At 44.7% G+C, this 15,537-nt stretch overlaps 1 protein-coding gene across 1 annotated transcript in view; it reads left to right on the forward strand.

The window, feature by feature from the left end:
- Window positions 1-15,537, forward strand: part of TTL (tubulin tyrosine ligase) — a 30,584-nt gene continuing 15,047 nt past the window's right edge. The window contains exons 1-5 of the mRNA XM_039530791.1: window positions 1-601; window positions 6,775-6,853; window positions 8,637-8,869; window positions 10,189-10,324; window positions 10,484-10,753. Coding sequence (XP_039386725.1) covers window positions 445-601; window positions 6,775-6,853; window positions 8,637-8,869; window positions 10,189-10,324; window positions 10,484-10,753 — 875 coding nt within the window. The 5' untranslated portion in view covers window positions 1-444. The remainder of the gene's footprint in view (window positions 602-6,774; window positions 6,854-8,636; window positions 8,870-10,188; window positions 10,325-10,483; window positions 10,754-15,537) is intronic.

The following is a 15,537-nucleotide window of genomic DNA, read 5'->3' on the forward strand; positions in this document are numbered from 1 at the left end:
GCAGCGGGGAGGAGCTCGCCGCGGGCATGGCCGGGGCGCTGCGGGGAGGGGCCGGGCTCGCTGCCGCTGCTGCTGGCCGGGTCCCGGGCCCGTGAGCTGCAGGGGCTGCGGGCATGGGGCGGCCCTGGCTCCCCCTGGCCTCCGGGGCCAGGCAGGAGGCGCTGACGGGCTAGAGACGCGCACCCGGCTCTGCCCTGAGGAGACCGAGCAGCCTCCATCGCGGCGGGAGACGGGAGCTGGTGGAGACGGACGGGCACATGCTCCCCCGTGGGCTCGCGGGGGATCCTCCTGAGCGGATTATAGCCCGATGCCTGGCTGCGCTGGGTGCCTTGTTTGAGTCCAGCCGCTTAGGTGGGATCCGGGGTGGAGGAGACGCGGTTTGCTGAGCTGCAAACCACGCTGCCCCCAAGCTTGGGCTGTAAGTTGCTCGTGGCTAATGGGACGATGTACACTTTTGTGGTACGAGATGAAAACAGCAGCATCTATGCTGAAGTGTCCAAAATACTCCTGGCCACCGGACAATGGAAGAGGCTGAAAAGAGACAACCCCAGATTTAACCTGATGCTGGGGGAGAGGAACAGACTGCCCTTTGGGAGACTGGGTAAGAGAGACCCCAGCACTGGCAGGGCAAGGCCAATGAACAACACAGCAAAGCAGCTGGTTTTTTATCCATGTTCAATGCAACATGCTAATGCTTGTTTGTGTGGAGTGGGCCAGAACCTGTGGTTTTTACTGTTTCATCAATAGTGTGAAGTAATTTGTTTCCATTACAGGATGTTGTCTGTGGGGATGTGCGTTTAGATGCTTTTGCGTACTGGGAAATGTAAACTACTATGTGACTAGTGTGTGCTGCAGAGTGTAGATTTGGGTGTTGTCTGCTGCGACAAGGGAGGGACTTGGCCATTGGCATGGCAGCAGCAGTAGCAGAGGGTTTGCCTTCGGGAGGTACAACAGCATAGCTGAAGATATATTATGGTGATGGCTTTTATTTTTAAAGTTAGCCTTTGTAACAAGATAGCATTTTTATTATCTAAAGATTAATTTACCCAATTGTAGAAATTAGTCATTTGGGGCTGTATTAGCATTTCTGGTTACATCTATGTTGCATTAAACATTTTAGTTTTTATGGTTCTGTTCCATTATAATGTGGAATCTTAGAGGAAATCTGTTTATATCAGTATCTTATATTAGAAAACAGGAACAAAGGAATGCTTAGAATCAGAGATCTCAGCAACATAATGCTATATTATGAGATCTGCAATTTTCAGCTGGAGACAAGGAGGGGGGAGGGATAGCTCAGTGGTTTGAGCATTGGCCTGCTAAACCCAGGGTTATGAGTTTCAATCCTTGAGGGGGCCATCTAGGGATCTGGGGCAAAAATTGGTCCTGCTAGTGAAGGCAGGGGGCTGGACTCAATGACCTTTCAAGGTCCCTTCCAGTTCTAGGAGATTGGTAGATCTCCAATTATTATCTTATTATATTATTACAAGGGGTTTTGTTCTTTCAGACGCTATTTTAAATTGAAATATTGTAATGTTTATGAATTCAAATTGCTATTTGAAATATTGCCTAGTCTGATATGAAAAGCAAGGCCAACTGGTTCTTACAAAATGTAACCTCCCTTTCTTGAATGATTTCACAGCCCCCCTAACCCCCAAAGTGTGAAAGGGTGGAGACACTCACTCTGCTTTTATCTTTAATCCCCACATGTTCCCTTCTCCAGGAAGCCCTCTGACCCTTAAAGAAATAGCTAACATTTCTTTATCTTGAGGTGTTTCTCACCTTTTTGAACTTCCACGATGGGTTTGTTTGGTGAGAACTTCCTCACCCTTTTCTGAAATCTTGAGGGTGGGGTTGGGATCAGGATTGACTCAAGCATGGCTAAAGGGGGAAAAAAATTAACATAACATGTAACTGTTTGTATGACAAACCTGTGCCCATAGTTTATCATTCAGCTCCCCATATGATCACAAGTTTTCTCACAGGAGAAAATGAGTTCTGCTTAGTTGTGGGCGAAAAGTAATTTAATAATAGTACCGTGGTCTCAAAATGGGACATGCAATGTGTTTTGTTGAGGATTAATTTTTTTATATATATCCTAATGTAAAAAAGATGAGTCATTTGTGAAGGGGGACACTGGGAAGTTCTCTAAGTGGTACTAAGATGTGATTTGATCAGTTTTTAGATCCTCTTATAATTTAGATTTGGGCAGATTGTTATATGAAAGTTTGTCCCTTTGTCATTCCTATTTGAGTTAATTTATGATTCTACATGAATTTATTTTGAAATTAGCCCAGTGAACAGAGAGATGACTCATTGTAAAACTTCTGTGTGGAATTTGGCACGGTTGTCTGCTTCTCTTCAGGAGATGGTCAGAATTGAATTAAGCCAGCCATGATGTATTCAGATACAAGTATCTTGCTCTCAAAAGGTCTGGTTCATCCAGGGCTGCCCTCTGTGTTTGCTAACAGCACTAGAAGAATGCTGCAACACTCTGCAGAAAACCCTGCCTGGGATCAAAGAGAACAAAGGGATTGACTCAGTAGAAGACAGGGCTGTGTAAGCATTGGGGAAATGGAAAGAATCGAACTTCTCACTTTGGTGTGAACCAAAGAAATAAAGGTCCTTTAACACTTCTCATTCAGCACTGACCATTCAGAGTCTATCGGCTGCGTGTGCCTGTGGAAAACTTCCTATACTTTTTCTTGGGCGGGCGACAGATCTGTGCTTGCTTTGTTCCGTGCCCAGGCTCACTTACTCCATCCATTAATGTGAGAGGCAGGAAAATAAACATCATGGAAATTGGCCTGGGAACATACTAGCTCTGTGACAGGCTCCCCCTTGGCCCCCACGTCCATGTTTTGGCTTTGCAGGTCTAGAAATGGACATGTTAAGGGAGGGAGGTGGTGGGGCCTGTGGGAGGGCTGCTCCTCACTCCCTCAAGCTCACACCCACTGGGAGGTTTAGGGGTTTTTTTGTTTATTGAAAGCGGATTGTTTCATTTTATTTAACCCATCCTCAGTGGTGACCCAAACTGTGGTAAGCTGCACTGCTACTCTGTAAGCTGGTGCAGCACATCGACAGTAGGTGCAAATAGATAAGCTTTAAAGCCATTTACAAAATTCTCATAGGAGATTTACCAACCCCGGGTACAAAATGTATGCACCCACCCGTTACCATGAGGGCCTGTGGCAAGGTCACTATTAATTATAGTTACTGGCCAATTGCAGTCTAAACTCCCCCTGAGCCGATGTGGCAGTTAAAATTGTGCTGGACTGATCTACAGAGTTATTGGTAGCACAAGTTTAAAAAAAAATGTTTTACCAAACTAGAATCTGTAACCTGATGGTGTCCCATTTTAAAAAGAAATGGGGACTGATCTGTGATGTTTGATATTGGGAGTCATACACCTGGTAGGACATATGACCATGTTTCATTAATATGTATCCACCAGCACAAAGCCCCCAAAATGACAATTTTAGATACAGGAGGGGGAGGGGGATTTTTACAAATTTGAAGAAAATGTTGAAATTGCCAGAATTGTTGAAGAAGTCAACTTTGATTGCATAGCAATAGAATTATGAGCTAGGAGAACGCAACAAAACTGAGGCAGTGTGTAGGCTACTGCCAAACTCACCTGGTGGATGGTTTATTTTTAACCAATTTGTCTCACTTGCTGTGTTTTTCCTCAGAGTTCAGTTGTTAATGTAGTGCTCGCAGCAAGTCATTCTTTTATTCTTGCCAGCCACATTTCTATAGGAGCTATTTGTTTTGCAGTCATATGGCCAGACCGCTCCTCTCCCTGTGCCACCACTCCCATTCTCTCCCCCACTCACCCCCCAGAAAACTAAAGGGAGCAAACTTCACAAGCCTCTTGCAGATTTCCCGTAGACTAGAGTTCATCACCTCTCCCTTTCTAGATCCCAGGGGATCTTCTGAAGATAACAGGGGCATCTGCATTGAGGTCCTTTGCATTTGCACCAGCTCATGGCCTCCCTTCCCCTCTCTTACAGCCTTGCATTTTTGCCAGGGACCCGTGCTACTGCCCCTAGAACTTCCTTCCCCTCCTGAAGGGGGTCATTCCTTAGCATAGAGGGAGTGTTCCACTGAAAAGTAATCATTACCTACATGGAGAGAAGATATCTGATGGTAGAGGGCTCTTTAATATAGCAGGCAAAGGCTGAAACTAGCCAAAATCAGAGTGGAAATGAGGCACAAATTAGTAAGTGATGGTAATTAACCATGGTACAATTTACCAAGGCAAGTGGTAGATTTTCAGTTATCTGGAGACTTGAAATTAAGATTGGCCTGTCTACAAATATGCTGTAGCTCCACCACAAGTCATTGAGCTGGATGCAGGAATCAGTGGGTGGAAGTCTCTGGCCAGTGTTAAGCGAGAGGTCAGACTGGATGATCTCAGAGGTCCCTTCTGGCCTTAAAACTATGGGGGAGAGGGAGGGAAATGATGGCAGACCTAGGCTGCATTCACTGTTGTACGGGATCCCTGGGGAGGTTGAAGAATGATGAGAACAGATGCGGTGTCATTGCTGATCCTGAGGAGATCCTTCTCCTGGGGAGAGCAGCGTTCAGAAGTTGAGAGATCTGCATGTGCTTGGTGAGAAGGATCTGCCCCATTGCAATGAAATATGTTTCCTGGCTGCCTTCAGGAGGATTATTCTGAACTGGAATCTCTCTCTCTCATTTCAGTAAATCGGGACAGCTCCCTAATCCTGTAATAAGAATGTGGGGCTACATTCCTGAAATAGCTCCTGCATCTGTTTCCTAACAGTAGGACTGGTTCCCCTTGCCATGACATTCCCTCCAGCATTTTGCTGTGTATTTTCCTGTCCCCCCTGCCCCCCACCACTGTTTTGCCTGTATCTGTTCTTTTAACTGAAGGATCTTAAAGTGCATATGTACAAATTTCATGGCGAAAAAGAACACTAGAATAACCTCGTCTAGTAGTAACACAATAACGTGCATAATGGATTCCTCTTTCTTTAAATGAAAGTACAGTAATAAGATTAGAACATAATTTCCAGTTCTTCCAACAGTAGCGCCCATTGAATGACCATCCGACAGCCAATATCCCCAGCATTCACTTTTCTTTTTCTGTTGTATTTTGCTTCAGGGAAACTGGTTAGTAAAGATTAAAAAGCTACTCATGTATGTCAGTCACTCACTGGTTTTTTGGGTGGCATTAGAACAACTAGAGCGTGGTTTTCAACCTGTGGCCTGCAGACCCCTGGGGATCCGCAGACAGTCTCTAATATTTCCAAAGGGATTCACACCTCCACTGGAAGTTTTTCAGGGGCCTGCAAATTAAAAAACATTGAAAACCACCGAATTAGAGTAACCAGTAAACCAGTATCTCCCTTTCTTATTTTGCGAGTGCTGTGTGAGTTTGTCTAGTTCCCATGCATGGAACTAACGTGCGTCTTATACTCTTCCTTTTAAAGCACGTCCAGCTGGAGTGTGCCTCAGGGTTTTCATTGAATTACCTACCCACCCCTGTCCCTTCCCAACCTCTGCTCGTCCGTCCAGCTGGTTTGGGTGCCATTTCTGTTCAGGACGGTCTCTGTGGAGCAACTAAGGGTGCACTTAGGGGCAAACCCTTATCCCAGTCTGGTCGGGTGTGCTGTGTGGGTGGAACACACACACACACACACACACCATGGAGCCAGTTTGGATTCTGGTCCAGTCCAATGGCTACTAGCACAGGTTGGGTTGGGGGAAGATGGAAGTGTCTGTGTGCAGCCAATCCTGTGCCGCTGCTCTCAGCCCCTGCGCTCTGTCATAGGGAGCTCAGGCAGAGCAGGCCACTGCCAATGGGTGCCCTGCTGTCTGTCTGGCCACCCAAAATCAAACCCTTGCCCCTTCTGTGTGTAGCAGATGATTCTTCCTTTTTCTGAATCAGATAGAAAAGATGCCAGTGTCTTCAGTGCAGGGAGCCTCTCTTCAGCTGTACCTACTGTGACTAGGGCACTCCTTGAGTCACGTGACAGGGCAGCAATGGGGAAAGGGATGGCTTCTCCTGAATCTGGGCATTTTCATATTTCAGCTTTGTCCTGAGCTCTCAGGCTGGCTCTCCTGCTGTTAGTCACCCCTTTACTTCTGGCCAAGAAAATTAAAACAAGGTTGCCTAGCCCATAAATGAAAGATTCTGCACATTTCTTAGAAGTAATCATTTGAGTTTAATTGTCAAGACACACAAGGTAGAGCTGTTGCATTATTTCTTGAGTCCAAATGCTCAAGAGGTGTCCCCCCGCCATCTGTGCCTGGGAGGAGGGGGGCGGGTAATGCTTACAGACGCTTGTCTAGCTGGTGAACCTCAGGGGACATAGGATTTTTAGGCATTCTAAGCAAATAACACATCACTACTCTCTGTTGTAAGGACAAGGTGGGGTCACGGTGGAGGGAGGTTTGGTTTGTTACAGATATTTAGGTAATAGACCTATTTGTGGAATACCAAGTATGTACGAGTGACAACCAGCACTAGAATATGGAAGTGTATAAGGCATATCTGACTTACCACCGCAACTAGTAAAACCTAACTTAGAATGGTCAAGCCTAAGTAAGGTGCACTTCACGATGCAACCTGGGCCCAGTATCAACATCATGTGGTTGTCTGGGGTACTGTATAACAGAGAAGTCTCTGTTATACAGAGTTTTTCTCTTTTTTCCCAGGATTCCTTAGCAATCTGACTTCCCCCCCCCTCTTTTTTTTTTTTAAATTGAAAAGTTTGTTCCTTAACTCTCCCTTTCCTCTTGTAGGTCATGAACCTGGACTTGTGCAGCTGGTAAATTACTACAGGGGAGCTGACAAGCTTTGTCGCAAAGCTTCCTTAGTGAAGTAAGGATTCCATTGAAACCTTTTAGCGTGTTTGCAAAAATGTTTTTTCTAATGCAACTAAATATTAAGTGTGTTTTGTATGATGCTTGAGAAAAAGCACCAAAATTTGCCTTTAAAGGCCTGCTGTTCAGGGACCCTTCGGCAGTCTTCAGAAGCTGCATCTGCTTTTTTTCTTCACAATCATTTGTGTGCCCAAATAGCATTTCAGTTTCTAGATACTGGACCTGATTTTCATGAGCAAGCAGCATTGGTATCTGTAATTCTGTTATTTGTGCTTGCAAATGGGGTTGCATGTCAAGTTGGGAACGCAAGAGAAGCAGATGTTGTTTCTTTAGGTCCAAATTTTAGGAAACCACCACTACAACATTATCTGTTTCTCCTGGTAGATATATTTTTAAAACTTGCTTCCAATCTGCTATTTCTGTTGTTCATTTTTATAGAGACTTGCAGTACTAATGTGCCTCTAGCTAACCAGATTCTTTGGTCAAGTGAATGCCAGGAGACATCTTTTTCAAAAGAGACTACTCAGACAGAATTTCATCATAATCAGCCGTGCCAATGTCTCCTGCAAGGAGTGGTGCTTGTGCTTCCATTTGTTAAAGAGATGGAATATTGAGTTGGTTTAGGACTGAACTCTGCTTCAGTTACAGCATGTTCATTTCAAAGCTCCTGATCTGCTCAAACTGTTTAAGGCTTCACTGTCCTACAATAAGAGACAGGCTGCAGGGCCTACATTGACTTACATAATGTGGAGTATCATTCTGTAGCCCGCCCATCATAATCGTTTGTATACAATGGTGCACCTTGGGCCTGCGTGGCTTACGTTTGTTAAAAAATCCCTTCTAGAAATCCCAGGCCCTTCTATGTAGATAGGATGTAAACAATCACCCAGTGCCAGAGAGCAGATTACTTAAGACCATTCGTTGAGATTCACAAAATTATTTCTATATAGCTTGTGCTTTGTGGTCAGTGCCTGTCTTTTCTAAAGCTGTAGGTGACTTTCCCTCTTACTCCCAAGAGTCACCAGTACTTCTAATTGCTTAAAAATCCCCTGTGACTCTGAACAAAACCATTTTGACAAAGGACCTGATCCAAAGCCCACTAAAGTCAATGGGAAACTTCTGTGGGTTGGGATTGGATATATAGCTCCCGCTGGGAGGAAATTACTGTCCTGAATAGCCTAGTTCACCATTCTGATCACCTCATCTTTCCTGATCAAGTTCCATTGCGCAGCAATTTTTGCAGGGGCTTGTGTGTTAGGACACAAGATTCCCAATGAAAAGTCTTTTTGGTTTCTCAGAAAGATTTGTGCGGATAATGTGCAATATCTAGCTATATGGAGCCATTTTTTATTTATTATTTCAGAATATTTGACTCCAGTTCATGATAAAAGGCAAATATATTAAAGACAAAATAGAAAGATCTAGATCAGTGATTTGTAACAGCGTTTATTTAGAAAGATGAGTGCTCAAAAACATCTTTAGGAGAGAGAGGAATTTACACAAATCTGTCTTATAGTATTACAATATTTGCTGGTTTTTAAAAAATATTTTGTCCTACTGTTTTTTCTTCTAGCAGCTTTAAACAGAGACTGTTTTCAGCAAGTTAATAGAAATATATACAGTACAGTATTATTATTGTTGAATATGCATTAACCATATTCGCTACCAGGAAAAAGGCTCATGTTAATGATAACTTGCATTTAATAAGTATAAATTATTTTGGGAGCTGGCATGTTCTAGGATTAGCAAGGCTAATGGGCTGGTTTATCTTCTTCAACTAGGCTAATCAAGACAAGCCCTGAGTTATCAGAATCCTGCACATGGTTCCCAGAATCATATATGATTTATCCAACTAACCTAAAGACTCCAGTGGCTCCCGTGCAGAATGGAATTCGCCATCTTATAAACAACTCCAGGACGGATGAAAGGGAAGTGTTCCTGGCCTCCTACAACAAGAGAAAGGAGAGTGGGGAGGGGAACGTGTGGATAGCCAAATCCTCGGCCGGTGCCAAAGGTTTGTTTCCTGCTGAGATGCTCCAACTCTTTTCTGTTCTTGTTGTTTGATTTTTTGTTGTTTTTAAAAAAAAGGATGATTATTTCCCCTCCATCGTGTCTAGCCAGGGTTGCAATATGCCTGTTTAACAGCAGTGTGTGCTCCGGGCTGCGGGCCTTTACATAAGTACCACAAAGAACTCTGTTCTCTGCACCGTCTGGGGCATTTTATGGTCTCCTCTCTGCTCCTAGGGAACCGTCAGCACGGATTAAAAGTACAAACCTGCACATTCTGTCTGATATTTGGGGGGTGAATAAATGACCAGCAATGACCCATAAACACCCAGTACTGCTCCCTGGCAGAGCTCTTTGTGTGGGCAAGACCCCAGCAAGAGACAAGACACAAGAGGTGTGTCCTGTTCAAAGCCAGTGCAATGTGGGGTTCAGGCAGAGAGCCTGAGCGGGGATGAGGGAATGTGGGGGCCAGGAAGAGAGTGGTGGGAGTGGAAATGTGTGGGGGAAGAGCGTGGGAGTAGGAGGGGTGCAGGGAAATATGAGTGGCAGGGAAGATAACGGTTACGGAGAGGACAGATGATCATAGAGGCAGGTGGAGGACAGGAGACTGGGGAGAATGTGAGTGTTGTATTGCTGTGTCTCAGCCCAGTGATGCGGAAGGAGAGGAATCCACTGGTAGCTTCCCATTCCAGAGGATTTGGGAGGATAATGGGGCAGGGAGTTTGCCCCCCAAGCAGCTGCTGGGGAGGCACCTGCATTCCTGGCTGAACAGGGAGTTAAGGCAGCTCTCTCCCCACCGGCTCGTGATGTCTGGGTGCTCATGGCTGGCAATAGGGGATGCTGGAGACCATGCCAAAGGGAGGCAAGAACAGAAACACCAATAGTGCATGATAAACACCTTTTGTTAATTGGGCTTGTGGAAGAATTCTGTTTGGTAGTTAAAGAACCTGAGGAAAAACAGTAGAAGCCACAATGCACAAATTTTAAACAAGACTCAACCACACACCCAATCCGGATTCTTAAGTACATAGATGTCCCAAGATCTAAATGTGTATTTACAACTGTAACTCTTATGGCTGAAACTCTTCCTTTGTCTTGAAGCCTAGACATCTCTGGGTACCGAGAGGAACATCTTTATTAGCCAGAGAGGTTTTTACCTCCATATTCTCAAGCATGGTCATAATGCCAAATCTGCTGCACTAAGAGACCCAGTAACATATGTCATTACATATATTTTGGTATACTTCAAAATCCTTTTAAAAAATAATTTCCATTGATCATGTCTGTGAAACTTGCTTTATTTTACCTATGCTTTTTTCATGTTAGGTGAAGGAATTCTTATTTCTTCAGAGGCTACTGAACTTCTGAACTTTATAGATGATCAAGGACAAGTGCATGTGATTCAGAAATACCTTGAAAAGCCGATGCTGTTAGAGCCAGGCCATCGCAAGTTTGATATTAGGTAACGTTTTCTATTGATACTTAGATTGCCTGTCAATTCTTATTCAAAAAGATTAGAGAAAATGCATCAGGGTGAGTGAAGTGTTGTTAATCTGATTATGTGCATATGCAGTCTTAAAAAAAGAAACCAAACCCTATTTAGTGTTCTTCTAATTTTCAGAAGCTGGGTTCTAGTGGACCACCAATATAATATCTACCTCTACAGAGAAGGTGTTCTGCGGACCTCTTCAGAACCATACAATAGTGCTAATTTCCAAGACAAAACCTGCCATTTGACCAATCACTGCATACAGAAGGAATATTCTAAAAACTATGGGAAGTATGAAGAAGGGAACGAAATGTTCTTTGAGGAGTTCAATCAGTATCTGATGAGTTCTTTGAACATTACACTGGAAAGTAGCCTGTTATTGCAGATCAAACAAATAATAAGGTAAGTTGTTGATCATTATTTGTATCAGAGGGGGAGCCGTGTTAGTCTGGATCTGTAAAAGCAGCAAAGAGTCCTGTGGCACCTTATAGACTAACAGACGTTTTGGAGCATGAGCTTTCGTGGGTGAATACCCACTTCGTTGGATGCATATAGTGGAAATTTCCAGGGTCAGGTATATATATGCAAGCAAGAAGCAGGCTAGAGATAACGAGGTTAGTTCAATCAGGGAGGAGGAGGCCCTCTTCTAGCAGCTGAAGTGTGAAAACCAAGGGAGGAGCAATCATTATTTGTGTTACAATAACACCCATTGACACCAACCAGAACTGGGGACCCATTGTGGTAGGGACTGTACATGCACACAGTAAGGGACAGACCGTGCCCCAAAGATCTCACAGTCTAAACAGACGAGACAGACAAAAGTATCATTATCTCCATGTTACAGACAAGGAACTGAGGCTCAGAGATGTTAAGTGACTTGACCAAGGTCACATAGGAAGTGTGTGGCACTTGTCTAGTCTAGGGACTTTCCACAAGGTGAATGGAGCTATTCTTGTTTCTTATTCAACTTTGTAAATATGTGTACATATCTGAATAAGACGGGTAAGCCAAAATTCACCAAAGTTTCCACTAATTTCAGGTGCCTTACTGATTAGGTGCATGCATGAGACAAGTGGGGCCTGATTTTCAGAGGTGCTAAGCATTCACAACTCAAACAGACATCATCAGGAGCTACGGGTGGAGATGATACAAAGAACTAACAAAGAGTTGCTTCATTTACTCAGTGCTCCATCCTGTGTACTGAATGAAGCAGGGTCCTGTGGGAAAAATGTGATCATGTTAATTAGATTATCTTGTAGAATCCTAGAAGATTAGGGTTGGAAGAGACCTCAGGAGGTCATCTAGTCCAACCCCCTGCTCAAAGCAGGACCAACCCCAACTAAATCGTCCCAGCCAGGGCTTTGTCAAGCCTGACCTTAAAAACCTACAAGGATGGAGATTCCACCACCTCTCTAGGGAACCCATTCCAGTGCTTCATCACCCTCCTAGTGAAATAGTGTTTCCTAATATCCAACCTAGACCTCCCCCACTGCAACTTGAGACCATTGCTCCTTGTTCTGTCATCTGCCACCACTGAACAGTCGAGCTCCATCCTCTTTGGAACCTCCTTTCAGGTAGTTGAAGGCTGCTATCAAATCCTCCCTCACTCTTCTCTTCTGCAGACTAAATAAGCCCAGTTCCCTCAGCCTCTCCTCATAAGTCATGTGTCCCAGCCCCCTAATCATTTTCATTGCCCTCCACTGGACTCTCTCCCTCCATATCCTTCCTGTAATGGGGAGCCCCAAACTGGATGCAATACTTGAGGTGTGGCCTCACCAGTGCCGAATAGAGGGGAATAATCACGTCTCTCAATTTGCTGGCATTGCTCCTACTAATGCAGCCCAATATGCCATTAGCCTTCTTGGCAACAAGGGCATACTGTCGACTCATATCCAGCTTCTCATCCACTGTAATCCCCAGGTCCTTTTCTGCAGAACTGCTGCTTAGCCAGACGACCCCCCCACCTGTAGTGGTGCATGGGATTCTTCCTCCCTAAGTGCAGGACTCTGCACTTGTCCTTGTTGAACCTCAGCAGATTTATTTTAGCCCAATCCTCCAATTTGTCTAGACCACTCTGGACCCTATCCCTACCCTCCATCGTATCTGCCTCTACCCACAGCTTAGTGTCATCCGTGAACTTGCTGAGGGTGCAATTCATCCCATCATCCAGATCATTAATGAAGATGTTGAACAAAACCAGCCCCAGGACAGATCCCTGAGGTACTCCGCTTGATACTGGCTGCCAACTCGACATCGAGCCGTTGATCACTACCTGTTGAGCCCAATGATCTAGTTAGCTTTCTACCCACCTTATAGTCCATTCATCCAATCCATACTCTTTTAACTTGCTGGCAAGAATACTGTGGGAGACCCTATCAAAAGCTTTGCTAAAGTCAAGGTACATCATGTCCACCACTTTCCCCATATCCACAGAGCCAGTTACCTCGTCATAGACGACAATCGGGTTGATCAGGCATGACTTGCCCTTGGTGAATCCATGTTGACTGTTCCTGATCATATGCAAAGGAGGGCTGAATGAGGGTTGCATGGGCAACCTTAATATTGGCATTTCCTAACTTTTAAGGGTTTCACATTACAAACTGAGTGTCCTTTTGACTAGTTTTTTAAATGGATGTAATATTGGCTTATTGGTGGATTCCCCTGGTTATATCATTGCTGCTCCCAGGTTATTCCATAACTTGCTCAAGATATGGTTTCTTGCCCCTTTCTCTAGAAAAGCTGGTCCTGGGCTGAGTACACCCAATTCCTAAGCCTGCATGTTCTCAGAGGAACAAAGATACAACAGAAGGATTGGGATGAGGTCTAGCCAGGAACGAAAGTCATTCCAACTGGAAGCAGAAGGCTGTACTGTGATCCCAGGCTTTTATATTGATTTTGTAATCTAAAATATTTCACTATTTAGAACTCTCCAGTAATGTGCCTAGGAATAAGGATGCAGGCTCATTATAACATCCTATTTAAACCCATTCCCTCAGAAATGATAGGAGCTATTTCAAGACATTCCTCCTGGTATGGTTTCCTGTTACAACAAGTTGGTTCCTGTTGTACAGCTGCTGAACCACGGCTTGACATTCCATCGCGAGCTGACATTTCTGGACACCTGCTCAAGCAGATAATCAGCAGAGCTCTTTCAAACTGCTGCATTTCTGTGGGCTGGTTCACCCTTCGCTCTGTTTCAGTGCTCTTAGACTGATTTGTGAAGCCACGTGTTATGCTTGGGTTGGATTCAGTATGACTTGGCACTGAGGTGCAAGTCTGTAGCCCAGCAGCTGGAGCAGGGTCTGCAGTGCTTTCTGCATTTGTTCCCTCCCATGGGGAGAGATGCACAGAGCTGGATCTCCCAACTTGACTATGTGCTGTCCTTCCACATTGCTGCACATGGGAATCCTAGGGAGCTGAAATCTTGGTAGGAGCTGTCCATATCTCTCGCACTCTCTCCTTTTATACACCAGACCCACCCCAATGCACTGCCATGAGAGCCTCCGCTGACTCTGGTACTAGCTGGCTGGAACTGGCTCTGCAGCAGTGAGGTACAGTAGAAAGGAATGAGGTAGATAACAGGCACTTTTCCCCCATCCTGACCCCTTTGTGCTGCTCAGGTGGCACAAAGGGGCTAGAATCTGGCCCTAACTTTCCTTGGTGGGGGAAGCTTTCAGTGGCACAAAGCTGTCATAGTCCACTCCTGTGCCAGCTGCCCCTCCCTCCAGCATTGGGGTGGGCAGAGCATAGCTGTGCTCCTCCAGTTCTCAGTTGGCATGTGATCTCGTGTCCCTAGGCAGCTCTAACTAATTGTGGCTTGTGGATCAGGGAGCTGTAACTGGCCCCCTCATAGCTCCTTTCTTTCTGAACTGAGGGCATCGCTCTAGAGGGGCACTGGAGCCCGTGTGTGATATTGATCAGGCATGCTTCTCCCCCAGCTGATGCAACTAGTCCTGGTCCTACAAAGCCCTGCTCAAAGGAGTAGCCTTGGAGAGCAGCCCAGTGGAAGTCATTGGGACTCTCAGTTGGTAAGTTTTGGCTCCAGTTTTGTTGCACAGATTGGACCCTGCTTCCTTCAGACTTAATGCAAACTTTCATTAGATTGATGGCAATTTAACATAACCACCCTCATTGTTGGAGCCCCCTGGCCAGGGCCCCTGCATCACCTGACTTATACCACACTTACAAATATGCTTTTGCTTTGCCTCGATGAAAACCCAGACTGCTTATTGTGTGCACAATGTTTGTTTATTTAGTTAATAAATCCAGGTGTGTGTTGTTTATGTATACGTACACATATACTGGGTAAGTACATATATTTGTATTCTCTACACTCGATAGTTTGTCAAAGCACCCTGCGAGGTGAATAACAATCCTGCCTGTCTACTTGAAAGAGAAATTCTATTATAATGGAAAAAAGTTGTTAATTAGATCATTATTCTAATGATCTAGGGGGAGGGATAGCTCAGTGGTTTGAGCATTGGCCTGCTAAACCCAGGGTTGTGAGTTCAATCCCTGAGGGGGCCACTTAGGGATCTGGGGCAAAAATTGGTCCTGCTAGTGAAGGCAGGGGGCTGGACTCCATGACCTTTCAAGGTCCCTTCCAGTTCTAGGAGATTGGTAGATCTCCAATTATTATTTATTTATTTATCATACCCATGTTGCTGGGAGGTCACTCTTGCATGTCTAGTGTCCATAGTCGTTCTAAATGCAGATAACAAGAGAGCACTTCTCGGGCTCCTGATTGGTATTCTGTTGTTGTGCATCACTCTTTGAACAGATTTTGGCTTTATGCCATTCTGTGTTATTGGAGAACACAGAAAACATGTGTTGAGTGTCACAGGAACATGTCGAGCTGCTTCAGAGTTGTGTTAAAATCTTTGTGCTCTTGTGCATTTTTCTTTCTCTAAAACCTGTGGCGTTATGAAGTGTCCCTGCCACAATCAGTCCTGGTCCAACTCTCAATAAAATCAGTGGTAAGGCTTCAATGGCATTTGGATCAGGCCTTTAATTAGCGTAAACGGAGAGGTATTTTTGCATGAGTCAGATTTTTTTAGTATCTTTTTTATTTTTGGCTGGGCACAATAGCAAAAAGTAATAATAGTGTGAGGAACAAGTCTGTTCCTGATCACTGTTTCCATTTGCTTTTCCCACTGCACTGTACACTTCTGATCGTACACTGTGTC

This window comes from Mauremys reevesii, linkage group 3, assembly GCF_016161935.1.
Source record: "Mauremys reevesii isolate NIE-2019 linkage group 3, ASM1616193v1, whole genome shotgun sequence".
NCBI classification, from domain to species: domain Eukaryota; kingdom Metazoa; phylum Chordata; order Testudines; family Geoemydidae; genus Mauremys; species Mauremys reevesii.